The sequence below is a fragment of the Myripristis murdjan genome, chromosome 13, assembly GCF_902150065.1.
Source record: "Myripristis murdjan chromosome 13, fMyrMur1.1, whole genome shotgun sequence".
NCBI lineage: Eukaryota > Metazoa > Chordata > Actinopteri > Holocentriformes > Holocentridae > Myripristis > Myripristis murdjan.
Genome location: NC_043992.1, coordinates 39,602,828 through 39,630,507, shown reverse-complemented (window position 1 = coordinate 39,630,507; position 27,680 = coordinate 39,602,828). Strand labels below are relative to the sequence as shown.

At 44.3% G+C, this 27,680-nt stretch overlaps 1 protein-coding gene across 1 annotated transcript; it reads left to right on the top strand.

The window, feature by feature from the left end:
* Nucleotides 1–1,855: 1,855 nt before the first annotated feature.
* Nucleotides 1,856–27,290, top strand: LOC115369771 (protein NLRC3-like). The gene is made up of 8 exons (XM_030066437.1): nucleotides 1,856–1,933; nucleotides 2,526–2,591; nucleotides 2,757–2,985; nucleotides 3,665–5,435; nucleotides 5,534–5,707; nucleotides 11,351–11,524; nucleotides 14,742–14,788; nucleotides 26,755–27,290. The coding sequence occupies exons 1-8, from the start codon at nucleotides 1,856–1,858 to the stop codon at nucleotides 27,288–27,290; spliced, it is 3,075 nt and encodes a 1,024-aa protein (XP_029922297.1).
* Nucleotides 27,291–27,680: the final 390 nt, after the last annotated feature.

Below are 27,680 nucleotides of genomic sequence, written 5' to 3'. Positions count from 1 at the left end.
AGCAAATATGGCACAAAATAATCAAATTCATTGTAGCTGCAAAGCATCAAGGCCCAGCCACACAGGCTGTGTTCAGTCTTTAATATCATGTTTGAATTCATTTGTTACTGGAAACAAAACACCTACAGTCACAGACACCTTTCGTTCTGCAGGATGTTGGCTCTTATCTAAAGCAGCTGGGAAAATTCCTCAATAGCACACGGTGGAAAATCATGGAGGACCGAGCAAGTTCACTCACTGACACTGATGTTCACTAACAGGAAAAATGTGGACCAATCAGAGGTCTAATTTCTTCTCTTAGAAACATAAGCCTGAATGTGAGCAGATTGTGAGTCTAAACCTGATTCCAATGAGTGGCAGCTGCCACACTTTACCACACCTGACTGACACCTGGGACCTCAGACCACACCAACATGGATGTCAAGTAAATGTTGACATTAATAAGAATCACACAGTGATGTTAATTTAATCTCATGGTGAACTATTATCAATGTGTTTTTTCTGCAGTGCTGCCTTTCTGTCAGCAGAGGGCGCTGCTGCTGTTCAGTTCAATAGAGAATTCCATTCCATTCAAGGGCGCAGCTGAACTGTTGAAGAATCCCCTTCAGGTTATGGCTTGTAGTTCTAACATCTGGCCAGCAGGGGGCTGTCTCCATTTGGCTGCACTTCCTGAGACTGGTGTCTGGTACGCTGTAGCGTCTTCAAAATAAAAGCACACACCTCGTACTCTGTAGCCTCTTCAAAATAAGAGTATCTAAGCCCTGATTCCTACGCAGTGCCGTTTGATGTTCAGCTTCGTTTTACACAAATCAGTTTGTTCCCCATTTAACTTCAGTGGTGAACTCGCTGTGTTTCCTGCCACTTCTGCGTTCTGCATGGAGGCTGTGATCCTGCCTCGCAGCTGCGGGATCAGCCTGACGTGCCTTCCTGCAGATGAAAACGTCTTTTCTACTTTCACTTTCAACTTCAACCGGATTAAGGACGTTTCTGTCTTTTCAGCCGCTTGGAAAAAAAAACTCTGTTCAGCCAAAACCAAACGGAACGTCGACGAGCGGTAAGGACGATTATTTATTCGGTTTTGTTTTGTTTATTGCTCTTTTCAGCTGCTTTTTGCACACACACACACACACACACACACACACACACACACACACACACACACACACACACACACACACACACACACACACACACACAGTCAGCAGTGTGGCAGCAGAAGCAGCAGCGTCTTCTCTCTCTGGGTTTCCTCTCCAGGTGAAGCTGAAAGTCTCTTGGATTTGATGTGGATGTGACTCAGCAGGTAAAGAGCCGACCAGGGATCATTAGAGATGTTTGATGAACAGGCTCCTACATTGTGTTTCAGAGCTGGAGGACTGGAGAGCACACTGGGACCAGCACATGTGGAAAGGCTTTCAAAACGGGGTTAACGTGTTTCAGCATCTAAATATTCATCATGTCATGATATTTAATGTTGACTGAGGACAAAATCATCTTTGTCTGAAATGTTTTACCTGTGTGTTTTACTGCTGACCAAAGTCTGCGTCAGGTAGATTGTAATCTGAACAGTTCAAAGTTCATTTATTTTGCTGTTGATCCACCAAGAGAGCAAAACACCAGTTATTTCATGCTATATTATATTTCACTCTGCTATCACCTCCTGTTTCAATACAAATGTTTTGAAACCTTTGAGTTTGAAAGCAAAACTACTTAAAAAAAAAAAATGACACAAACTCTGAAAAATTGGCAAAAGAATTATCAGAAAATCAGTAAAACAGAAAGTGATGAGACATCCTGTCATGGAAAGCTTGTTGTCATCAATCAGCCGCTGTGTTTGTGTCAAGGTGTCGGCTCGGCTATGGATGTGTGTGAGGAGAGAGAGGAGGGGCTCCCTGCCTCTGAAAGCACTCTGTCTGGGGAACATGACAGCCAGACCAAAGCTAAGAGGTGAGATGAGGATCTCTGACTGTCCATGACTGTTCTCCATCTCAGAGCTCAGCAGGCAAATCAGCACAGCAGCATTATTCACAGGAAAAGCTCTGTGTGTGTTCACACTCCATTTTACACACAATGTTGTTTCTGAAGAGAAGTCACTCATTATTATCTTAGTATGTTAGTGTGACTAAGGAAGTAAAGCAGATCCCTTCACTGTGTTCATAATGTTTCTATCAGGATCCAGCAGGAGAGACCAGACCCCCCTGAACCTGGACCTGAACCTGAACCTGGACCTGGACCTGAGCCCAGCTGTGTGTCCATGAGGAGTGACTGGTCAATGGATCAAATTATTGACTTCAAAGACGGCCGCCTCTCTGTGTATGATGGGTAATTATTTCAAACTTGTGATAAATCAGATGGTTTTCTGTCATCAGATTCATGAGATCCAGAATTGGTTCGACCCTTCAGACTTCAGAGTTTCCTCTTTCAAAACTTCACATCCAATGATCGTGTGTGTGTGTGTGTGTGTGTGTGTGTGTGTGTGTGTGTGTGTGTGTGTGTGTGTGTGTGTCCTCCACAGAGTCCAGCAGCAGAGCTCAGAGGTTCCCAGTGCTCAGTCTGCCCAGCAGCATCAAACAGACCTGGCCTCCATATTTATGGTGTGTAAATGTACAACAACAAACCAACTGAACAACAACCATTCTGCTCAGAATCGTCTCCGTGCTGCTCTCTGTATCTTTCAGCCTCTTTGACCTGGATTTGATTTGCTGTTTTGTGTCCAGATTTTAATATGGAAGTCAAACTCTGTTATTTTTCTGTTGCAGCTGCTGGAAGAGAACATCAACACCTTTGTGAAGAAGGAGCTGAAAAACCTGCAGAGGTCTCTGAGTCCAGATTACCCAGAATGCTTAGAGAGGCAGAGGGAGGATGAGGAGGTGCTGGACGGTGAGGAGGAAGAGCAGAGGAAGAGAAGCAGAGAGTTTTTTCTGCAGATCACACTGCACTTCCTGAGGAGGATGAAGCAGGAGGAGCTGGCTGAGCGTCTGTGGAGCAGTAAGACCCCCCCCCCCCAAAAAATCATTTTTAAATTTTAAACAAAAAAATCTGAGTTCGAGTCAAACTGAAAAAATTAAATTAAGAGCCGAGTCAAACAGCCAATCAGATCAAAGCAGTTGTGATGCGTCAGGCTGTTGCTTGGTGACAGATTATTTCAGCCTCTGACGCTTTTTACACACAAGAGTTTTTTCTCCCGGCCAGCAGGGGGCGGCTTGTCCTCCTCCTGCCTGCCGGTGAAAAGCAGCTTCCTGTTTTCCCGTCTCGTCCTGCTGGCTTCCCCGGGACAGCGGCGGCGCTCCGGCTGAGAACTTTATTCTCTCCAAATCCTGATCAGGATGTGCAGCTCTACATTTGTTTCTGCCGTCTGTTGTTTGGCGGCGGCTGCTTTGTGTTGTTGTCCTCTGATAGCTCATGTTTACAGAAGTGTTGTCATGGCAACACCCTAACCAATCAAGAAGGGCAGCCCTTTTAGCTCCTCCTAAAAGTTCCTGGAGCAGGGCCCAAATCAACTTCCAGGAAATTTAACCTGGAACAATGTTTTTCTTCAGGTCTCGGCACACCTCGCTAAGTTCTTACAGTCGAAAAGGATCAATAGATACAGTTACCAGGAAATATTCACATTTCTCATATTTAATACAACATGGATTTGTTGATGTTTTGTTGTTTGTTCATTCAGAAACTGCCGCTGCAGCGTGCCAACGTGAACTCAAATCTAACCTGAAGAAGAAGTGTGAGTGTGTGTTTGAGGGGATTGCTAAAGCAGGAAACCCAACACTTCTGAATCAGATCTACACAGAGCTGTACATCACAGAGGGAGGGAGTGGAGAGCTCAGTGAGGAACATGAGGTCAGACAGATTGAAACAGCATCCAGGAAACCAGACACACCAGAAACACCAATCATATGTGAGGACATCTTTAAACCTTCACCTGGAAGAGATCGTCCAATCAGGACAGTGATGACAAAGGGAGTGGCTGGCATTGGGAAAACAGTCTTAACACAGAAGTTCACTCTGGACTGGGCTGAACACAAAGCCAACCAGCATGTCCACTTCACATTTCCATTCACTTTCAGAGAGCTGAATCTGCTGAGAGGGAAAAAGTTGAGCTTGGTGGAACTTCTTCATCACTTCTTCACTGAGACCAAAGAAGCAGGAATCAGCAGGTTTGAGCAGTTCCAGGTTGTGTTGATCTTTGACGGTCTGGATGAGTGTCGACTTCCTCTGGACTTCAACAACAACCAGATCCTGACTGATGTTACAGAGTCCACCTCAGTGGACGTTCTGCTGACAAACCTCATCAAGGGGAAGCTGCTTCCCTCCGCTCGCCTCTGGATAACCACACGACCCGCAGCGGCCAATCAGATCCCTGCTGAGTGTGTTGGCATGGTGACGGAGGTGAGAGGCTTCACTGACCCACAGAAAGAGGAATACTTCAGGAAGCGATTCAGAGATGAGAAGCAGGCCAGCAGAATCATCTCCCACATCAAGACGTCACGAAGCCTCCACATCATGTGCCACATCCCAGTCTTCTGCTGGATCACTGCTACAGTTCTGGAGGACGTGTTGAAAACCAGTGAGGGAGGAGACCTGCCCAAGACCCTGACTGAGATGTACATCCACTTCCTGGTGGTTCAGTTTAAAGTGCAGAACGTCAAATATCATGGGAGAGATGGGACAGATCCAGTCTGGACTCCAGAGACCAGGGAGATGATCCTGTCTCTGGGAAAACTGGCTTTTGAGCAGCTGGAGAAAGGCAACCTGATCTTCTATGAAGCAGACCTGGCAGAGTGTGGCATTGATATCAGAGCAGCCTCAGTGTACTCAGGAATGTTCACACAGATCTTTAAAGAGGAGCGTGGGCTGTACCAGGACAAGGTTTTCTGCTTCGTCCACCTGAGCCTTCAGGAGTTTCTGGCTGCTCTTCATGTCTTTGTGACATTCATCAAATCTGGAGTCAATCTGCTGTCAGAAGAACAATCAACCTCCCAACTAAAACTCCTCCAGAGTGCTGTGGACAAGGCCTTACAGAGTCCAAATGGACACCTGGACTTGTTCCTGCGCTTCCTCCTGGGTCTTTCACTGCCGACCAATCAGACTCTCCTACGAGGCCTGATGACACAGACAGGAAGTAGCTCACAGACCAATCAGGAAACAGTCAAGTTCATCAAGGAGAAGATCAAGGAGAATGAGTCTCCAGAGAGAAGCATCAACCTGTTCCACTGTCTGAATGAGCTGAATGACCATTCTCTAGTGGAGGAGATCCAACAGTACCTGAGATCAGGACGTCTCTCCATAGTCAAACTGTCCCCAGCTCAGTGGTCAGCTCTGGGCTTCATCTTACTGTCATCAGAACAAGATCTGGAGGTGTTTGACCTGAAGAAATACTCTGCTTCAGAGGAGGCTCTTCTGAGGCTGCTGCCAGTGGTCAAAGCCTCCAAGAAATCTGTGTAGGTTCAGAGATAACTGGACATATTAAATACATAACATGATGTTTTCTTCACAACAGAAACACATTTAAATGTATTGTTCTATAATTCCTCCTCAGGCTGAGTGGCTGTAATCTGTCAGAGAGAAGCTGTGCAGCTCTGGCCTCAGTTCTCAGCTCCCAGTCCTCTAGTCTGAGAGAGCTGGACCTGAGTAACAACGATCTGCAGGATTCAGGAGTGAAGCGTCTCTCTGCTGGACTGGAGAGTCCACACTGCAGACTGGAGGCTCTCAGGTCAGGATTCCTCAACCTGCTCAACACATGACCAGTTCAGTCCTGATTTACATGCAGTCTCCCCTGTAGCCAGCTGTGAAGACACTGAGGTCTGGAGTAGGGCCCGACCGGTATGGATTTTTTGGGGCCGATGCCGATTCCGATATTAGGGAATAAAAAAAATCTGATAACCCATAGATCGGCCTATTAAATCTTTACGTTTTTCAATTTTAAAAAAAGATGAAATACCAGCTTTGAATGGCTTAAATATAGTTCCAAAGACTTTTTACAAAGATATTCATTGAAGGGAGAACATTTTACTACTTTCAAATACTTTTATTATCAAAAATTGTGTTGAACAAGCAGCATATGAACAATTTGAACATAAAACAAATCAAAAATATGATGTGCAAAAAGGCAGTATCATCATGTCATCATGTTTAGCTTTAAGGTGCTGCCATAGGTTGGTTGTGCTTTTTGCTTTTTGCTTGCTTGATCCCTGGCTCACAGAAGCTGCACAAATATTACAGACTGCTTCACCAGGGACATCCTTGGTGACGTAGTCCCACACCGTACTGCGTCCAACTTCTTTTGCCATCTGTAAAAAAAACAGTAAGACATAATATGCATTAGTTAAAAAATAATGTCACAAATCTGTCTAGTTACGTGGGCCATTTTGAAACTTAAACATTAAGCATTTGTCTTACTTGTGTTCACATGAATATGGTGTGTACACTCCTGGCCACTTCATTAGACTAAATCTATTACTTTTAAAATGTTGTTGACTGTAAGAAAGCTGATAATTCTTCTTTATGGTTATTATTGAGGTAGTAGTGGGTGTTGGTGTGAGGAGCATCATATTGAGGTGTCTGATATTTTGTCAAACCCACTTCGGGTCAAAATACTGTGAACACCTCTCAATATACTGCCCTGCACACCAACAGCAACACCCACTATCATCTCAGTAAACATAAAGAAGTCTCTCTGACAGTGTCAACATGTACAAAGTAAGACATTTATTAAAGTAGAATTCATGGCAGGGCTGTTTTTGGTGTACATTACATTGCACAGTGTCTAATGAAGTGGTCAGTGAGTGTATTTAATGAATTATTATCTGTAGGTAATAGGTAGGTGGATAAACAGCATCATAAAAGTCTCTGGTAAAACATGATTTGCAATGTGCCTCTCTGATGTCCTCTAAACGTGCTTTCACATTTTCTTTCCTCCATGAAGTTATAACTTCGTCCAGAAACGCTTTTTCTTCCTCAACGCCACAAGTTAAAAAACAGAGTCCGTGTGCTGCTGTAAATAAATGCAGCCCACAGGGTTTCTGCACGGCGACGACACATTATCCTAATGTGCTCCGGTCTTATCTAGTCTGCTAGCAAAGTGCTTATCAAGGTAATATTGAAGCTAGGTTATCCTAACTTTGTGTGACAGACACAACGAGGCTCGCCATAGGGAATGGGAAACTTACTGAGTTATTGTTTATTTCACAAACTAGTTATGAACTTACCATTGAGGCAAACCGCTGGGCTCAGTAAATGCGCTGTGGGCTCTTCAGTATTCTCACTACTTCTCTCTGCTGTGGGGGGACTGTGGAGCGGGACGTGAAAGGAGTCGGAGCGCCCTCTACTGGATACGTAACGCAAGGACATTATTTCTAAGAAAACACCATATTCCCTGCATTTAACCAGTGAAAAATAAGTGTTAACATCGGCATCAATCGGCCAACTTTTGGCCGATTACCGATTATTCTCTAATGGCTATAATCGATTTATCAGTCGGGCCCTAGTCTGGATAGGGTGGCCATACGTCCGGATTTAGGCTGGACAGTCTGGAATTTAAATGCCTTGTCCAGCGTCCGGCACAGTCTCAAACCGGACGCTTATTTGTCCTCCTTTTTGGATTTGCACTTGAACGCAACGCTGCATATAGTCCAATGGTGTAAGACAGGCCCGGACTGTACATCGGGGGAACCGGGAGATTTTTCTTTTTCGTCATAGACTTTTAAATTATAATCCAAAAACTGCATTCATTGGATGCGCGTTAGTTTTCTTCCTCCTGCGCTGCTGTGTGCTCATGCCGGTGTGTGTGTGTGTGTGTGTGTGTGTGACTGAGGAGCACACACCCACCAGCGCTGTTTGAAGCGTAGCGCGGCGAGAACAAAGTTAAAACAGCAGCGCACTCTTCACTTTGTGTAACAAAGTGAAGAGTTGCCACTCCGCTCTATTTTCACTGGCTAACAGCAGCACACTGGCTTAGCTTGTCTATTCAGAGAAAAGGTATCACTTCGGCTTTTTTTCCAATCTATGTTATCACATGCATACTACTGCTCATTCATTGGTGGCTGAATTGTTAGGTCTGTTTGATAAGTAATTTACATTTTTAAAATAAGAATAATAATTTAACGTATTGTTACATAAAAAAGCCAACATGATGCAGGTCAAAGACTAAAACAAGACTATTGACTAAAAGTAGACTAAAATCCTTTGTAATTTAGTTGACTAAAACTAGACTAAAATATTTGGATTTTCTTTGACTAAAACTAGACTAAAATATTTGGATTTTCTTTGACTAAAACTAGACTAAAATGCCAAAACTTTTCGTCGACTAAAATGTGACTAAACAAAAAAGAATACAAGTTGACTAAATATGACTAAAACTAGTCATTTGACACAAGACTAAGACTAAAACTAAATTGAATTTAACAGTGGTATCCCCCAGACTTCACTTGCAGACTCTCAGACTTTGACGGCGTGTTCCTGGGAAGTCTGCGAGTGCTGAGGGCTTTCCAAATCCACAGGTCCAGAGTCCAGAAGGGACCTCAAGTGGACTTTCTGCAGACCTGCAGAGAGTCTGCTTGGGTTGCAGACTTCTCTGACTTACCCACAATTCATTGCAATATGGACATGACATTATAGATTTTCCAGTTTCCAACTAAAAACCAAAACTAACTTATTATGAGAGTGTAAAACAGCTACTGTATTAAAATATTACTTGAATCATGTAGGCCAGCAATAATGTTCAACCACATCATGATGCAGAAATATGTAGAGCTATAGGCTTTAGAGGAATCAAACCAAAATGCATTTTATTATTGCAGCCTGTCCCCTCTCCCTCTCTCTCCTCTCCTTTGGGTTTGGAGATTAGACATTGACACAGACTATGAGGTCATGGGATTCATGACGCGTGCGTACCAACCAATTTTGTTCTCACCACCTTGTGTATGTTTGTGAATCAGAATCATTCTAAACTGACAGGCGCGTGCTCGCAATTTGTGATTAGCATACTACCACGACCCCATTTCTCCATATATGGAAACCGTTTGCCTCGAGTTGATTCATGAATGAAGGAAGCGGTTACGTGAGGAGAGAAGTAGAAATTTCACAGTTTGTTAGAAGCGATGGTGCCCCGAGGCAAAAAAAAAAACCAAAAAAAAAACCAAAAGAACTTTACAACCACAGAAATCGAAACAATTGTGTGCGAGGTGGAAGCCAGAAAAGGAATACTTTTCCAGAGTATTTCCTCGGGGGTGACCATGGTAAAAAAAAAAAAAAAAAAAAAATGGATAGCAATAACTAAGGCTGTTAACGTAGTATCCCTGGAGAAGCGCACTGTGGCCCAGGTGAAAAAAAAGTTGTCCGACATAAAAGTTGATGTCAAAAAACGCATTACGGACCAGAGGAAAAAGAAGGAGACTGGTGGAGGACAAGGTCCACCTGATCTAACGCCACACAGTAGTTTTTGACATAGACGGTAGGAGTAGTAACCGGGAAGGGCGCAAGGCAGTAATTTCGCCTCGGGCGGCAACATAGGCAGAACCACCACTGACGCCACAGGATGAGAGACGAGCAGCAATAATTGGACAAACATCCATTCATGGAGCATGTCCACAAAATGAAGGTGAAAGTGATGACATCCAAGGAGAACCCAAAGTAACTGTACTGTTATATTTGCAATTATGTGTGTTCCTAATGAACAGGCACAAGTCAATCCGAAAAACATTTGATTCAAATGAAAAAGGCAAATCCATTTGCAACAATTTAACAACTTAATAACTGTCACAATGATGAGGGTGAAAGTGTGTCAATTTCATGGTTATTTAATACATCTGGCCAATATATTAGTATATTAATTATTTTTTAAAAAAGTTAATTAAATCTCTTTTTAATGAATGTGGTTTTATATACTCTGCATGTACTTAAAAGGTGTGTATTTGCATTTTCTAAGTCAGTTTGGCCTTCCTCATTTGTGCGTACACATGGACTGAGGCAGTTCTAAATTTGTTCGCACAGTAAGAACAAATTCAGGTAAGAAAATATTGATGAATCCCAGATTTGTGCGTCAAACGATCGTACGCACAGTTTAAGCACAGATTTGTGCGTACGCACTGTTTGTGAATGAGGCCCATTGTTCTTATGTTTGCTTCTTCATGAAAACGTTAACCTCATAGGTGTGCATGTAGCTCCAACAGATTGTTCTGTCTCTCTGTCTTGTCACTGTGAAACTGGAGATACTGGAGAATTTGACTGAACCATTTTTGAAATATAACAAGTCACCCTCAGTTGTCAACCTGCTGAATGAAACATGCAGCAAGCTGCTCTTCATCTGGAGACAATGGGCTCTAGTTTCGCAGACCAGGCGAGGCGGGGGCGTAGCGCAGATGCGCTTCGCCAACTGGGTGTGGCCAGGCGGATTTTCCAAGTTTGGCTCGCCGTGCTCGGTGGCGCAAGGACTCCGCCGTCCCTCCTGCCGGCGGAGGGGAGGAGAGAAGGCATGGAGTGGGTTTGACACAGCCGATTCACATTTAACCAATCAAATGAGCCCCTGTCCTCGCCTTTAAAATGCACTGCGTGAAGGCGTAATGAACATTTACACAGCTGACATGGAGGTCTATTGCCGCAGGCGGAGCGGAGCTCAGGAGACCGGCGAGCAGTGCGGACACGTCACCAAAACCTCACAGGCAGGCTTCCGGGATGTCAGACACATGAACGATGCAATAAATACCGAAAAAAACACTATTCAATGCTACGATCACAATCAGCACATACATATATCTCCATATCAACTGTCCCGTCACAGCTGATGTCAGATCAAAGGAGATTGGCACCGTTTATGCTGATCGTGAGGTTTTGGTGATGTGCGCCAGCCAGCCAAACTTCCACTGCGCCGGCTCCGCTCCGCCTTGCGCTGAAAGTAGACGTGGTTTCAGATGGCGAGCTTTTGGCGCACCTTGGTGAAACCTTTTGGCACGAAACTGTCACTGCGCCAAGCCGAATCTGTCGGCACCTCCCCCCGCTGCGCCGCCACTCCCATCTCCGCGAACCTCCGCCTGCGAAACTTGGACACTGTCCGCCTCTGCCGCTTCGCCGGTCGAAACTAGCTCTGCGCGGGGTTCGCCTCACTGTGCCACCCCGCGCTGCGCCGGGAAACTAGAGCCCAATGTCAACCTCCCAGAGAGCAATTCTACATCTTACATGTACTAGACTGCTGAATAGGCAAAATGTAAATTTTGCTATCATTTTTGATCAGTATCAAAGAAATGGCTCCAGCCATGCATACAGCTTCATGTCACTGAACAGATTCCTAAGCTGTGTAGGTTTTTGTGAAAACACAAAGCAGATGATGTGGTGGACTGATTGTGTTTGTGATGGTGTGCAGGCTGTCAGGCTGTCTGCTCACACAGGAAGGCTGTGCTTCTCTGGCCTCAGCTCTGAGCTCCAACCCCTCCCATCTGAGAGAGCTGGACCTGAGCTACAATCATCCAGGAGACTCAGGAGTGAAGCTGCTCTCTGCTGGACTGGAGGATCCAACCTGGAGACTGGAGGCTCTCAGGTATGGAGAGACACACACAAGGTCTTACAGAGGCCTGAGGAATATTGTTTCATGTTTAATGGTGGATATGAGTGACGTGGTCTGCTAAATCCTTCATAGGGAAGGTTATTTACTTCTACTAAAAAGTAATTGAGTTAGTAACTGAGTTACATCATTGTCAAAGTAATTAATTACCAGGAAAAGTAACTATTACGTTACTTTTTTAAAAAAAATTTCAAATATGTCAAATTAGTTGGCTGCCAGAGAGCCATGGGGGGTGGCCAAGCCCTCTTGATTTTGAGGGGTGTGATTTTTTTTTTTTAGTTATGTGTTAGTATTTAATTTATTTGTGACACATACATCGGGTTAAAAAGCTTAATAATTAGTTTGAATAAATAAATAAATAAATACATTGACATTAAAAAATTAAATCTGGAGGAAAGGGTTGTCACGTGAACACCCTCCCACACTCACAGAGGTAAACAGAGTAAACTTGCAGAAAGTCAGTGTTTCCCATACACAGACCAGTGTGGTGCAGCGCCACACAGTCAACACCAAGCACCACAAATTGATTCCGCTTTTTTCCCCCCAACACGATTTTAAAATATAAATATCGTTCCGTTCATTCATCTCTGCATAGCGCTCTTTCTCCCTGTCATTCTCGTTCACACACACACACACACACAGACACGCACATACATGCCAGTGGTGTGCGGGTACACTTACAAACGACCCGCACTCGCCCGACGTTTTCAACCAACCCGACCGCAACTCGGACCTCAAGTCGGTTAAAATAATGGACCCGACCTGCTTCCCGACGTGCTTATTTTAAAAGGTATAGGCCATGCTCTTGGTTAGCTTGATCATAGCCTTATTGGCTTAGGAAACTGACATCCTTGAGTCATGTGCATTTAAAACTAAGTAGGCTATTACAATTTTGATGCAGAGCAGTTTAACGTTAGGAACCTGCATTATTGCATTAGCCTATTTTATCCCGCTTCACCATGCATGCAAAAGTTAGTAATAATAAATTAATAATAGTAATGTAATAATAAAAAGGTAATAATAATAATAATAATAGTCTCTGTGTTTGTGTGTGTCTGTGTGTGTGTGTGTGAAGGGAGGGGAGAAGAGGGAAGGAAGGGACTGATCTCCTGCATGGAAGGCGGAGACACTAACCGCTCTGCCATCAGGGATTGGCCTGCAGTAGTTTGGGCTCATTCTCCATTCATGTTGAGAAATTACAAAAAAGTGTAAAGTCCGATCGGTTTGAAAATTGACGCGCCGCTTTTTCTGCACAAGATGCACATTTTTCATATAGGATAATTAAATAATAATAATAATTATAATAAAAAAAGATCCGGGACTTAAGCAGCTCTGATTGCTGACAGAGAGCTGCTCGGTTGAAGCCGCATCATTGAGCTCAGTTATAGCCTAGTAACAGCGAATTTTATTGTCAATAACGGTAACGGGGTTGTGATGGGGAAACAGTAATTTTTTTTGATTACTCGTTACTGATAAAAGTAACACCATTAGTAACGCCGTTTATTTATAACGTTGTTATTCCCATTACTGTTTCCTGCCCATGTTTCCATCCTCAAAGAGAATCTGCTGCTCTGACTCTGGGTCTGTCTCAGTCGAAGGGCTAGATGACTACTGGGTCGCAGCCTGCGGTCCCTACGTAGGAGGCGTCCTTCGTAGGTGCTGATATCAGGTTTACTGGAGCTAAAAGTTTAGTGAATTGGGACGGTGTAGCCTGCGGAGGATTCCTACGTCATTATTATCGAGGCTTCCCGAAGCACATTCAAGTGATGCAGCGTAAAATGCCGAAGTAGGTTTGGGAGGTGTGTCAGTGAACACCTGTGCATGAAACAAAACCATAAGCAGCTTCAACGCTCTCAAGATGGACAACACTGATTCTATAGTTTTATGTATTTTATTTTATTTTGTCTTTGTGAAGATGCAGGAGCTCAATCACTTGCACCGTCACAACCGGGTTATGTATTTTCACACAAGGGAGCAGCGTGATCAGGTAAAATAGTCGCCTATACACCGTTTATTATAACAGCACCCGCTGACATAGCCTGACTGGTTATTTGTTTACTTAGGCCGACTTATATTTCATGTCACGCCTCAGACCTACAGACTATCCCAATTAAAGTAACTGTACACATGGCTACATTGTAACGTACCTGATGCACTGATGGTTGCTATGGAAACCTCATGCAAAATGCCTGTCTAACTCATCTAACTAAACTTGCATTTACAGGCGTTGTTCAGATACAGTTAACAGCTAAACCCAATCTATGGTGGTAATTATAGGCATGGAAACTTATCCAAACGTCATGATATGAACATTAAGACGGTCTAAAACATGCTTCATAATTCCAGCAATGATGGCTGATCCAAATTCAACTGGACCCAAACGTACCCTTAGTCCAGTAATTTTAAACTCCAAGAGAAGCAAACTCAACTGATTCTGTATCCTCAGTTTGTCCTGAGTGAGGGGAAAAAAGTCCCAAGGAATCCCATTGGTGGAAAGTTTTGAAAATCACCTCTATATGACCATATAATACCAAAAACACTGTTTTTAACACACAGGGGAAAGGGGTTCAACATTTTACTTTCAGATATCACTACAAAAATTCACAAGTTGATTGCACACACAAAGACAAGAAAAAACGTCAATTACAAGTTCTTTGAATTATTCTGTTTACACATGCATATCACACATTATCTGATTTGATATGCGCTAATAAGGAATATAAGGAATAAATGCCAGAAGAGACATTTAAACAGTGAATTAAAAGGTTAATATATATATAGTAACCTTTTTATCTGAAAGTAAAATTTTGAACCCCTTTCCCCTGTGTGTTAAAAACAGTGTTTTTTCACCAATGGGATTTCTTGGGACTTTTTTTTTCCCTCACTCAGGACAAACTGAGGATACAAAATCAGTTGAGTTTGCTTCTCTTGCAATTTGTTCTAGGTTTTTTCATAAAATGACTGGACTACCTGGGAAGTAGTCTGTAATGTCGGCCGTGAAGCATCGTGGAGGTGTGTCCTGCAAATGAGTCAAAAATAGGCTGGATCGGTCGGCTGCATTATCAGGACGCCGCGCGTTAAAATTGAATTGGGACAGCACTTGTCGTGACGCCGTGACGTAAACAGCCTACAAATACGACCTAGGCAGCGTACAGCCTTTGAACTGAGACAGAGCCTCTGTTTCTTCCTCCAGGGTGGACCATGGTGGAGAGCAGTGGCTGAAACCAGGACTGAGGAAGTGTAAGTGTGGATTTATTTTAATTTAATTTAATGTAACAGGGACAGTGCACATTAATGAACATTTCTGTAAATGCACCAGAATTTGCCAAAAGGCCATGTTGAGAATAGTGTGTTTCTGAATATCTGCTGGGACCTCTCTGCCCTGGACAGCAGCTCCGGGCAGAGAGCAGACTGGACACACAGATTTCTTGTTTTGCCTTTTATACAGGGAACTTTGGCATTACAGATGAATGGAGCTTTACAAAGTTGTGAGTGGATAATCTTTGAGCAGAACAAGAAAATATTCATTCATTCATTCATTCATCTTCAAAACTGCTTATCCTCACAAGGGTCACAGGGGGTTGCTGGAGCCTGTCCCAGTGCACATAGGGCAGAAGGCAGTGAAACACCCTGGACAGGTCGCCAGTCCATCGCAGGGAACAAGAAAATATAAAGAATACAATTATTTCTACATGAATGAAATAACTGCATCAATCATGCTGAAATGTGCAGTGCAAATAGATGGCTAATAGAATGGTACATTAGAATAAACGGAGCAACGTAACACACGGCAACTTACTCTTCACCAACACACTCATTGGACAATACGCCGGAGACTGACGGTGCTATGACTCCTCCCACCGTCTCTTCAATGTGAACACATTAGGACCCCAACAGTGCTGCCTACAATAAGTGCCTGACTGAAAAGAGAAGGACCTGCGACGTCCTGAAAAGTGCCTGAACAAAATGTAATCCACGTATGCTCCTGCTAACAAAGGCTGAGAGGGGAGGAGCCACACCATGAACAACTCTGTCAGTCACACACACATCTGCATACCTGAGCAGGTTTTCCAGCTCAGGAACTTCTATTTCCTTCAAAGTGGGCGCTGGTGGAAGTGATGCGGCCTCTTATCAAGAGTCTCCAGTGTTTGTTTCTCCAATAACTGTAGTGGCTTCAGTGCTGTGGAATCAGCCTGTGAGCAGCTTGTTAAAGCACAGCTAATGTGAGAGAGGATCACTGACTGCAGCAACATCTTAGCAGCTTGACTTGACATGGAGTTCCTCATGAGCCTCAAATTCAACAAACTCAGTTTGACTCTGACAGACTTTTTTTCCCCGAGCCTTGAAGGAGAGATGGCAGTCGATCGTAACGCTGAGATCCTTCAATTCTGTTGCGACTTGTTCCCACTTCTGTTTGACTCCTGAACACAAAGCAGCAAACATTCAGCTGTTTAGATGCTGCAGCTGCAGTTTCTGCTGTTTGTTCTCAGCTGCTTTTACCTGCTGAACCAAACCAAATCACATTTGATGGGTCACAGGTGTAGCCTATCACCATAGGCGGCGCTAGGGCATCGGGAATGGGGAAGCTAAACAAAAAAAAAAAAAATGTTACCCAGCAGCAGCAGACTGACGCTTATAATAATAAAGGCTCCATCTTGCTAACATGACCCAATGAACCCTATTTAACTGAGCATTACACTCAAAATTTCACATAAATTTTCATATAGGCTAGGCTGATATTGCTGATGTCGTCAAACTGAGATGGCGCAGCAGAATAATTCATTCATTCTTTACACAGATTAATACTCATTGGCTACTGTAGTAGCCCATATTAATTCATTAATTATAAAACGGGTGCTTCCCATCGTTAAATGTGATTGGCTGAGCTGCGTTCCATGCCGTTGTAAAATCAGTGTAACCCGCTGGCAGACCGCAGCACAAAATATCCCTGCGCCAGTGTAAACGGACATAGCGTTGCCTAGCAACCAACTACTCTGCGTTCCACTTCCTCGTTAGGTCACATTTGTCTTTTGTAGACTTTTGTCAACAAAATGTCAGACTTTGTGGTGAATTTTGATTTGCTGGGTGGCCTGAGCCTGGATGAGTGGTTGGAGGAGCTGCTTGGTGTCTGTTAAAAGACGCTGAATTCACCACCAGCAACAATGTTTTCACCGGTGTGGTAAAGAAACTCCGCCGAGAAGGACGTGACAAATCTTCCCACCACCAAGCCATAACCGAGGCAGACTGCCAGAAGATGAAGCACTTTCAGGCACCAAGCTCAGACACACCTTGGGGGCTTGTCTGTAAAGTCTGGTTTGACGTGCAGCTTCATATGAGACGCAGGGCGAACGAGGGCAACCGCTGATTAAAGCCCGACTCCTTCAGCATTCACCACGACGAAAATGGCCTAAAATATGTCACCCTGTCTTTGAACGAATGCACAAAAAATCTCAAAGATGCTGCCGAAAAAACATAGACAGTCTGAGGGGATTCATATATGAGCAGCCGGGTAACCCACTGTGTCCGGTGGCCTCCCTGGAGAAATAGCCTACCTCTCCCTGCTGCCTCCTGATCCTCCTGCCTTTTATCTCCACACAAAGTGGACACAGTGGGCTCTAGTTTCTCAGACCCGGCGAGGCGGGGACACAGCGCAGATGCGCTTCGCCAACTGGGTGTGGCCAGGCGGATTTTGCAAGTTTGGCACGCCGTGCTCGGTGGTGCAAGGACTCCGCCATCCCTCCTGCCGGCGGAGGGGAGGAGAGAAGGCGTGGAGTGGGTTTGACACAGCCGATTCACATTTAACCAATCAAATGAGCCCCTGTCCTCGCCTTTAAAATGCGCTGGGCGAAGGCGTAATGAACGTTAACACAGTCGACATGGAGGAAGAGAGCAGCAGCAGCAACACACACTCAGGACAAAGAGGCCAGCCTTGACTGCTGGAATGTTGCTGGAGCTTCCATCCATCCATCTGTCCTTCCATCTGTCCATCCATCCATCCATCCATCCATCTGTCCATCCATCCATCCATCCATCCATCTGTCCATCCATCCATCCATCCATCCATGCATCTATCCTTACATTCGTCTTCCTCATTCCCATCTTTCCATTACCTCCCTGCCTCGCATCTCTCTTTTTCCAGCTCTCTCACCGTTTGTTAAAGTTATTGATTTTTACGAGCAAATATAAATTTAACTGTGAAGCCCCCATTTTTAATGAATGTTTTTACCTCAAAGGATAATCCTCGCCATATTCAAATAAATAGCCTACATGTTTGTTTTGCAACTTTCGACTCCATCACTTACCCCAATGGCAAATTTCCTTTGGCTTGGATGTGGCCCAAATGAACAGCAAAGATGTGGCCCAGTTACGGAAGTGAATGACGGCCCATATCTGGCCCAGGTATATGAAAGCTGTGTTTGAACCATAACATAGCCAGACCTCTGCCACAGCTGGACCAACACCAAAAGATCATATGGCTTACAGCTGGGCCTCATACGGCACGCCTGTATGGCTGAGTTCTGGTAAAGCCTAATGGCTCTTATGTGGCCCACATGTGGCTCACAGACCAAAAGCCAGATTTTACCCAGAAGCTAACCTAATTTACACCAAACCTTTTACCTGGCTCACTTTCGGAAGTGAATGATGGGCCACATCTGGCCCTAGGGTCTATTAGCTTTAACTGAACCATAACAAAACCAGACTTCTACCAGGAGTGAACTAAATATGGTCCTTATGTGGCTTTCATATCGTTGACAGAGTGACATTACTTGAAGTGAATGACAGGTCTGCTGGCACCAAATAACAATAATAATTTTAGTGTAATATGAGCAGTGATTAAGTCGCTCTGTATATGGATCACTTTAACCATCCATGATATGTATGAAAATGAAACACACAAGTTTTGCTTCAAAGTTTTATTTCACAAAATGTAGTGCAAACAAAAATGAACAGTATAAAAAAATATGAACAGTATGTAACTATAAATGAACAGTTTAAATTGAGCTGAACTGTCAGCTCCAGCTCTTTTCTTTTCATTAGCAGTTTTTTCTCTCTTTTCTCCCACCATCTGTGTCACCAGCCAGATGAAGCCATGTCTGAGACTGAGGAAGTCACTGGGTTTCTTCTAACAGCACCTTCACAATGCAGAACATTAGAAAGAGTAGTGTTATTGTAGCTTTTGATATAATGTAATGCACTGCAAATTTTCAAAAAGTTTTTATATTTCATAAACTGTATGTATGACTTCCAGTTGAATCAGTCAGTCACTTGTCAGATGCATAGAGAGGGAGGAGACAGGCCAAGGAGTGTCACCTCTCACGTGACACTGGTTGCATCACTACAGAAAAGTACTGTGATTGGTTCGTTGTGGCCAGGGGATTGTGGGATTTGTAGTTCTTGATAGACCACACTTAAGCTAGGTTACTCGCTAAACCAGTCTCCCGGTCCGCACACACACTTTTGAGGGCAAAGGCGAGTGAAATGTTTGCACTAAGAGAAGCACATAGAAACTGAAAGATGGCCACTCGACCATATATTCATGTTGGTGGACGGGCAGAGGCGCCGCGCATAGATCTCTGGCTTCATTACTCGCTAACGTTAGCAGCTAATCACCACTGACACGCCTCAGCTGCATAGCACCCAACGTTAGCAGCTAATATAATTTATATACGGTATATAAATTATATTAGCTGCTAACGCCCAGTGTGGTATTACCACAGTGGCATTAGCAGCTAAGCAGCTAATATAATTTATAAACCACACGGGAGCTGCGTTAGCTGCTAATATAATTTATATACCGTGCTTCATATGGCTTCATATAGACACAGGTGCTGTGTTAGCAGCCAATGTTAGTAGCGCTTAAAGTTAGCGACCGCTTTTAGCAAAATCAGACATTAGAGATCATTAAAGTTGAATCAAACATTTTCATCCTAAAAGCAGCAGGCTTAGCGAGGATGCTAACGCAGCCATAAGCCTGTGTCTAGTCACCGCCTTCACACGTCTTAAAGAAGAACAGACTTCTGTTTGGCTAATCATCTTATAGTTTTCTCCTCCAAAGACCAAAGGTTTTGTGGAACCATAACTTAGTGAGAATAAAATCTCCATTTATTATCATTAGTTCAACAAAATTTAAAAGGTTTAAAATTCACTTACCAAGCCAGTTGAAAGATGAGAGGAGCCAGGGGGAAAATTAGGCAAATAAGGTCCTGGTCACGTGCTGCAAAAGCCTCCACTCTGCCACCTGGGCAGGTGTCAGAGTGTATGGCCAAACTGAAGGTTAGGATGTGGCCCACATGTGTTCTGCCATATCACATTTGCCAGTTACAAGTCAGGTGTGGCCCAAAAGTAAAATCTATTATCTGGGCCAAGCGCTTCAATTACAGAACTGTCCCAGAGGAGAAATCCCCTCCATTTTTGAAGTTATGGCCAAACCAATGTGGTTATGATGTGGCCCTCATGTGTTTTGCCGAATCACATCTCAGCCAGACAGAGGTGGCAAAAGTACTGACATTCTGTACTTAAGTAGAAGTAAAGATACTTGTGTGAGAAAAGACTCTGGTAAAAGTAGAAGTACCAATTCAACTTCTTTACTCAAGTAAAAGTAAGAAAGTACAGGCTCTGAAATGTACTTAAGTACAAAAGTAAAAAGTAAAAATGATTTTTTTTTTTTTTTTTTTTTTTTTTTTTTACCATTAATGATACATATACCTTTTTGATAACTTTTTGATGAAAAAAAAGTTCAGGGCACACAAAACAGGAACATTTCCTCTTTTATTAACAACCTGCAAAGTGCTGGTACAGAGAGAATGAAAATCACGCAACATTCTAGTTTTGCTGCAAGCCCAGTTTCACACAATAATCAAGACTGAACTGACCAGAGGTCTTGAATGAGTACCTTGATAACAGCTTTGGTACTCTCAATACTTAATATACTTAACGTATATGACTTTTAACAGATTTTTTCTTGCTTCTCTGACTCTGTTTTGTTGTCGGCTAATGTTATCTTCCCTGGCAACTGTCTTCCTCCATGGCTCCAGATTTCTCTTTATGGTTTTCTTTTTCTTAACTGCTCTCACGCCCCGCGCCCTCTCTCCCTTTCCCTCTCTGTGCAGGGTTTCCTCCAGGATTTTTGGAAACTGTGGGGGAGGGCTTCAGCGTTAATGTTAATAATTTTTACCACGGATCTTTTGTAGCACAGAGGAGATATGCTGCTCAAACACTCAGTATGTAGTGTTGGTGTATGTTTATGAGTTGTAGAACATAATAAATTATCTTGAAGGAGTAGATGTTGACTCCAATAATTTAAAAATATGTTAAATTATTATTTGTTTTAAAAATGTAAATTACTTATCAAACAGACCTAACAATTCAACTACCAATGAATGAGCAGTAGTATGCATGTGATAATATAGAATGAAAAATAAGCCGAAGTGATACCTCTTCTCTGAATAGACAAGCTAAGACAGTGTGCTGCTGTTAGCCAGTGAAAATACAGCGGAGTGGCAACTCTTCGCTTTGTTTCACAATCTATGTCAGTGCGCTGCTGTAGCCTGGAAAGTTTCTCTGCCTTTTGTTCTCGTACGGTGCCGGTGCAGGTGTTGTAATGTTTTTCTTGGCGGTAACGAGCTCGCCCGCCCCACCAAAAAGAGAGAGAGAGAGGGAGACAGAAGTAACGAGCCTGTTTTGACAATGTAAGGAGTAAAAAGTACAGATATTTGTGTTCAAATGTAGGGAGTAAAAGTAAAAGTCGGCAGAAAATTAAATACTCAAGTAAAGTACAGATACCTGAAAAATCTACTTAAGTACGGTAACGAAGTATTTGTACTTCGTTACTTCCCACCTCTGCAGCCAGAGGAACCAGCTAGATGCCACATGTGGCCCAAAAGTCAATGCTATCAGGGTACTGATGCAACAACACACTAGAGATTAAAACAAAGGTTGAAGTTTTTACATTCGCTGTTCTAAACGCCCAGAGTCTGGCAAGGAACTGATGCATTTTACATTTTCAATATGTGTGGAGTCAGGGTTTCCTCTAGAAAAAAAATTGGCACCTGTCAGTTTTCAGGTTTTCAATTTACCGGACAAATGTTTGAAATTCCGGTCAAATATTATCTGAATTTATTGAGCTTAAAATTATATGCAGGCTATATAAGAATGATATCAAGGCATGTCAATTTATAGCGTAATCTTTTTATTGAAAAGAGGCTGTATCAAATTAAATGAGTGCCGTCAACTGACTCACGTGCGTAACGTCTAAAATAAATCAATAAATATTGCACAAGCCTGTGCTCTTTTAACATGAACATTGCATACAATTGCAACTACAATTTGCAAACACAAAAAAAGGCTCATACCATTTTAATAACGCGGCGTGCTGCCAACTTGAAATCAAATAGATGCAATAAAAACTTAATTCAGCAGCTGAATTAAAATCCAAAGTCTCAAGTGTCTCTCCACAACTTGCAATGCACATCAGTCTTGTGACCTTGTTCTCCTCCAGGCGACTTCGCTGTGCTGTTTTGATCCGGTTCTGCAGAAAAAAACCTCTCTCTCTCTCTCTCTCTCTCTCTCTGGTACACTGGAGACAGGGATCACGCAGTCTATTTTTTTTTTTTAAACAGTAATAATAATAATAATAATAATAATATAAATAAAATTACGTGGAAATTGACTGTTTTAATAAAATTCAAATTGTGAATATTTTCACCGGACATTTACAAATTAAAAATTAGTCCGGTGATTACCGGATAACGGAAACCCAGAGTGGAATATTTATATATATGGAAGAAGAACTGTGTAGTTGGGCGGCATGGTGGTGCAGTGGTTAGCACTGTCACCTCACAGTGAGAAGGTCCTGGGTTCGATTCCCACCCAAGGTCCTTTCTGTGTGGAGTTTGCATGTTCTCCCTGTGTCTGCTTGGGTTTCCTCCGGGCACTCCAGTTTCCTCCCACCGTCCAAAGACATGCAGGTCAGGTGAATTGGAGGAGCTAAATTGCCCCTAGGTGTGACTGTGTGTGTGAATGTCAGTGTTTGTCTGTCTGCCCTGCGATGGACTGGCGACCTGTCCAGGGTGTCTCGCTGCCTTCGCCCTATGAGCGCTGGGATTGGCTCCAGCAACCCCCCGCGACCCTAGTGAGGATAAGCGGTTTAGAAGATGAATGAATGAATGAACTGTGTAGTTAACAGGAGCAGCTCCAGACACCATGACTGGAAAAAAGACATCACCGTACTGGACACACTGTTTGACTGACAGGTGATCAGGTTGGGTTTCCATGACGCTGCCAAACGGTGCCAATCTCCTTTGATCTGACATCAGATGTGACGGACAGTCGATATGGAGATACATTTATGTGCTGATTGAGATAGTAGCATTGAATAGTGGTTTTTGTGGGTATTTATTGTTAATGTGCCTGACAGTCTGTGAGGTTGTGGTGACGTGTGCGCACTGCCCGCCTGTCAGCCAAACTTCCACTGAGCCGGCTCCGCTCCGCCTTGTGCTGAAAGTAGACGTGGTTTCAGATGGCGAGCTTTTGGCGCACCTCGGCGAAGCCTTTTGGCACGAAACTGTCACTGTGCCAAGCTGAATCTGTAGACACCTCCCCCCGCTGCGCCGCCACACCCATCTTTGTGCACCTCCGTCTTTGAAACTTGCAAACCGTCCACCTCTCCGGTTTCGCCGGTCGAAACTAGCTCTGCGCGGGGTTCGCCTCACTGCGCCACCCCGTGCTGCGCCGGGAAACTAGAGCCCAGTGTGACAGCGCTGATGTATGGTAAATTAACAGTATACTTTTATTATTATTGTTATTGTTAAAACCGATGTTAGTCATAGGCCTACGTCTGAGCAAAAACGCACCTGTCGCCAAACGCACACCACCAAAAGAGGAGTCCAAACATAACTGAACACTATTTTAACAATTGCACTATTAATGGAAATATCCAATTCAACATTAACGAGCCCAAATAGCCTGATGTGACATGATGATGGCACTAGATGAAAAAGCAATCTTAGCGTCTGTGTTGCTTGGCAACCGTTCTGTCCACTCTATCTTGCTTGGTGGAAGAATGAATAGTTCTCAATTTTATTGTTGCATTATTACCAATAAATTATTGATTTTTTTTTTTCTTGTGTGTTTATTTTATGGGCTATATGTAGGGTAACCGTTTTATATTAGAACGCCCCTCAGCTAGGGCTGGGCGATATACCGAAAATTTACCGATACCGAAATATATGACGATAACCGACGTCACTTTGCTCATGTCGGTCTGTTCGGTATTTTAAAAAAACAAAATAAAAGTCGTCTTTGTCTTTTTTGGCTGTGTAGGCAGGCATGTTCATGTCCCTTTAAGACGCTGTACTACGTGTCCAGCGTGTGTGGTCACGTGACTCCACCCCTCCAGTCTGCAACAAGAAGGGAACAGTGTTGCCAACTTGGCGACTTTCTCGCTAAATCTGGCGACTTTCCAACTCTCCATGGCGACTTTTTTGTCAAAAGTGACTAGAGACAAATCTAGTGACTTTTCCTGGTGTTATTGGAGACTTTTCTGGTATTTTGGAGACTGAAAGCTCGTGTCGTTCCTCTGCAGTTCCTGTTCTCAGCGAGCAGCGGGTGCTGCCGCGAGCCCCTCCCCCGCCCCAAAGTCCTCCCAGGCGGTCACAGCCTCCAGCTGCAGTCAGGAGAGGAGCAGAGAGGAGACCCACCACTCCGCCTGCAGGCAGCAGATGAATCACACATGCACAAAGCCGCGTTGATCGCGCCCTTATTCCTCTCCTACAGCGCCCATTACAGTCCATTACAATCACATGGAAATCGCAAATTATGCAAATTAGGCGATGACGTCATTTGGCGACTTCTAGCGACTTTTAGGAGAGCCAGTAGCTACTTTCCTTACTGAGGAGTTGGCAACACTGGAAGGGAAAGAGACGCTGAGGATGGAGGACGGCTCAAATGTAGAAGCGGCTCGAAGTCGATTCAGTCGAGGACGACTTGCTTATCATATTTTATACTTTAAACTTGGTTTGACTGTCAGTGGTTCAATAAATTTAACTTAAAGTATTTCATATGTATTTTCTTCAGTTATTCTCAGACAGAGTTAGAGTTGCACTTCTCAGGATGCAAACTTGTTGCCTTTCGGCTCCAATCTCTGTGTTTTTGGTCAGTCGGGTCGTTCACGTGAATCGTGTAGTTTGGAAGAGACGCCTGGCCTCCGAGTCCCATGGAAAGTTTTAACGTTAGTTTGAAGGAACGCCTCACGTTAAATTAGACCTTGTATAACGTTATGCTTCGAGCAAAGTGGCTAACGTTAGTTAGCAAGACAAGCGGGCCATATGATGCTGGAATTTCCATCAGCAAGATAGCAAACTAATTAGCCAGCTAACGTTAGCTAGTGCTAATGGTAATTCCAGCATAGTCTGCTTGTCTTGCTAACTAACGTTAGCCATTTAGCTCTAAGCATATGCTTGCTATGTAAGGGCCTAGTCTTCCAGCTAACTAGCAACTCCTGTTATGGCGGGGGGTTATGCTGCCATTGCCCCATCTAGTGGCGAATGGAAAAAACTTTCCTTCCATTGCAATAAATAGGTCCAGGGAGGCATACTGTCAATATCACTGTCAATTCACAAAAAAACAACAATAAAATAAATATTTATAGGCTATAGCCTTATTTTAGTGACAATTTTGGGGAAGCTAATCTTCCCCTAGCCTCTTAATAGCGCCGCCTATGTCTATCACAACAACAGCCTCCAGACGCTGTTGGACGTTCCACTAGACGTTTTTCTCTTCGTCTCATGGCCCACCGGCCCACCGGGGAAATCCACGGGTGGTGTGTGTAATGCGGGGCGAGTCGGGTGGGGGTCCGGGGGGTGTGTGTAATGCGGGGCGAGTCGGGTGGGGGTCCGGGGGGTGTGTGTAATGCGGGGCGAGTCGGGTGCGGGTCCGGGGGGTGTGTGTAATGCGGGGCGAGTCGGGTGGGGGTCCGGGGGGTGTGTGTAATGCGGGGCGAGCCGGGTGCGGGTCCGGGGGGTGTGTGTAATGCGGGGCGAGTCGGGTGCGGGTCCGGGGGGTGTGTGTAATGCGGGGCGAGTCGGGTGCGGGTCCGGGGGGTGTGTGTAATGTGGGGCGAGTCAGGTGGGGGTCCGGGGGGTGTGTGTAATGCGGGGCGAGTCGGGTGCACTGCGGGACCTCGTCTTCCTCCAGTGCCTTTTTTTCCTTTCGCCCTTTCCGCACCACCTTTCCTCTTTTTTCCCGGATTTGGGGAATTAATTTCTTAACTTGCGCCTCCTCTCCTTTCCTCCACAGACACACACACACGAGTCGCGACACCACCTCCTCAACTCGCTGCCTGTGTTTACAGTGCACTCGGACTGTTGGGGCGGGTGTTCATCAAAACAAACCAATCAGGTCTTGAGCTCTTCACAGGCTGCTGGCCCCTGATTGGCCTGTCCGTCTCTCTGACTCAAAAAAAAGGTCAGACTGGCGAGGCAGCCGGACCAGACCGGCCTGACAGCTGATTGGCTGGCGACCTGTCTGAAAAAAAAAAAAAAAAGACAGACAGGCCACCAGGCCAGTGACAGGCCGGCGGTTCTCCTGATGTGCAGTCCGGGCCTGGCAGCAGTAACACTTCATGTCTGTTCTGCAGGATGAATGTTTTCTTCAGCGGCTGTGTTCATGGTTTTGACAGCAGAAATATTAGTTTGGAGAAATGTGCAAAATCAAATGAGACAAACTTCATGTCATTATGTCAGAAAAAGCAAACAATGAAGCGCTGCAACAAGCAGTGTTTCCCTCTTTAACAGCTTCTTCTCCACCAAATTGAACAAACCTGACAACCAATCACAGCTCTTTGCTGTCATGTTGAACCAATGAGTGAAGAGCTTTAATTTAAGGTCATAAAAATTATACATGAAGCTTCTTGTGAATGTAGTTTCCAACAAGTGAAAAATGATCTGAATAGAGAAATATTCACATCTGTATCCAGAAATCTGTAAAGTGTAAATGTAGTTTAGTTTGTGTAGAAATGGCTCTTCCAGATGTGAAGTGAATTTCCACAGCAGTTTGTGACGTCCATTCATTCAGATCCTGCTGTGAATGAAGAGGACGGCTGACACCATGTGTCATCATCAAAGAGTTAACAAATCAATAATCAAACTGTGAATCAATCAGCAGATAATAACCACAGCAGGTCTGTTGTGTCTTGTTCTCTCCATCAGATTCCTGTGAACTCAAACTGGACACAAACACAGCAAACAGACACCTCGTCCTGTCTGAGGACAACAGGAAGGTGACAGTGAGACAGGAGCAGCCATATCCTGATCACCCAGAGAGGTTTGACTCCTGCCTACAGATCCTGTGTAGTGATGGTCTGACTGGTCGCTGCTACTGGGAGATCGAGTGGGAAGGAGACGTTTCTATAGGAGTGACTTACAGAGGAATCAGCAGGAGGGGAGACAGTGAAGACTGTGGGCTTGGAAGGAAAGACAACTCCTGGAGTCTGGACTGCTATGATTTTGGTTGTTTCTCTGTCTGGCACAACAACAGACACACATCCATCCCTGTCCCCCCCTCCTCCTCTCACAGAGTGTCAGTGTATCTGGACTGGCCTGCTGGCTCTCTGTCCTTCTACAGCGTCTCCTCTGACTCACTGATCCACCTCCACACCTTCAGCAGCTCCTTCACTGAACCTCTGTACCCGGGCTTTAGGGTTGGGTTTGGGTTATTTGACTCAGTGTCTCTGTGTCAGATCTGAGGAGTGAGAGTCACACACACACACACACAAACACACACACGCAATTACACACTCACGCACACACACACACACACACACACACACACACACACACACACACACACACATACACACACACACACACACACACACACACACACATACACACGCACACACACACACACACATGCACGCACACAAACTCTCTCTCTCTCTCTCTCACACACACACACACACAAAAAAAAACACACACACACTCTCTCTCTCTCTCTCACACACACACAAACACACACACACACACACACACACACACACACTCACACACACACACACACACACACTCACAAACACACACACACAAACACTCTCACACACACACACACACAAACACTCTCTCACACACACACACAC

Excerpts from the sequence above, each read along its gene's own strand:
- LOC115369771 (XM_030066437.1), top strand. The coding sequence starts at position 1,856 with ATGGATGTGTGTGAGGAGAGAGAGGAGGGGCTCCCTGCCTCTGAAAGC. Across the intron at positions 2,592-2,756 it reads ACCTGGCCTCCATATTTATG|CTGCTGGAAGAGAACATCAA; the intron begins GTGTGTAAATGT and ends TTTCTGTTGCAG. Across the intron at positions 2,986-3,664 it reads GGCTGAGCGTCTGTGGAGCA|AAACTGCCGCTGCAGCGTGC; the intron begins GTAAGACCCCCC and ends TTGTTCATTCAG.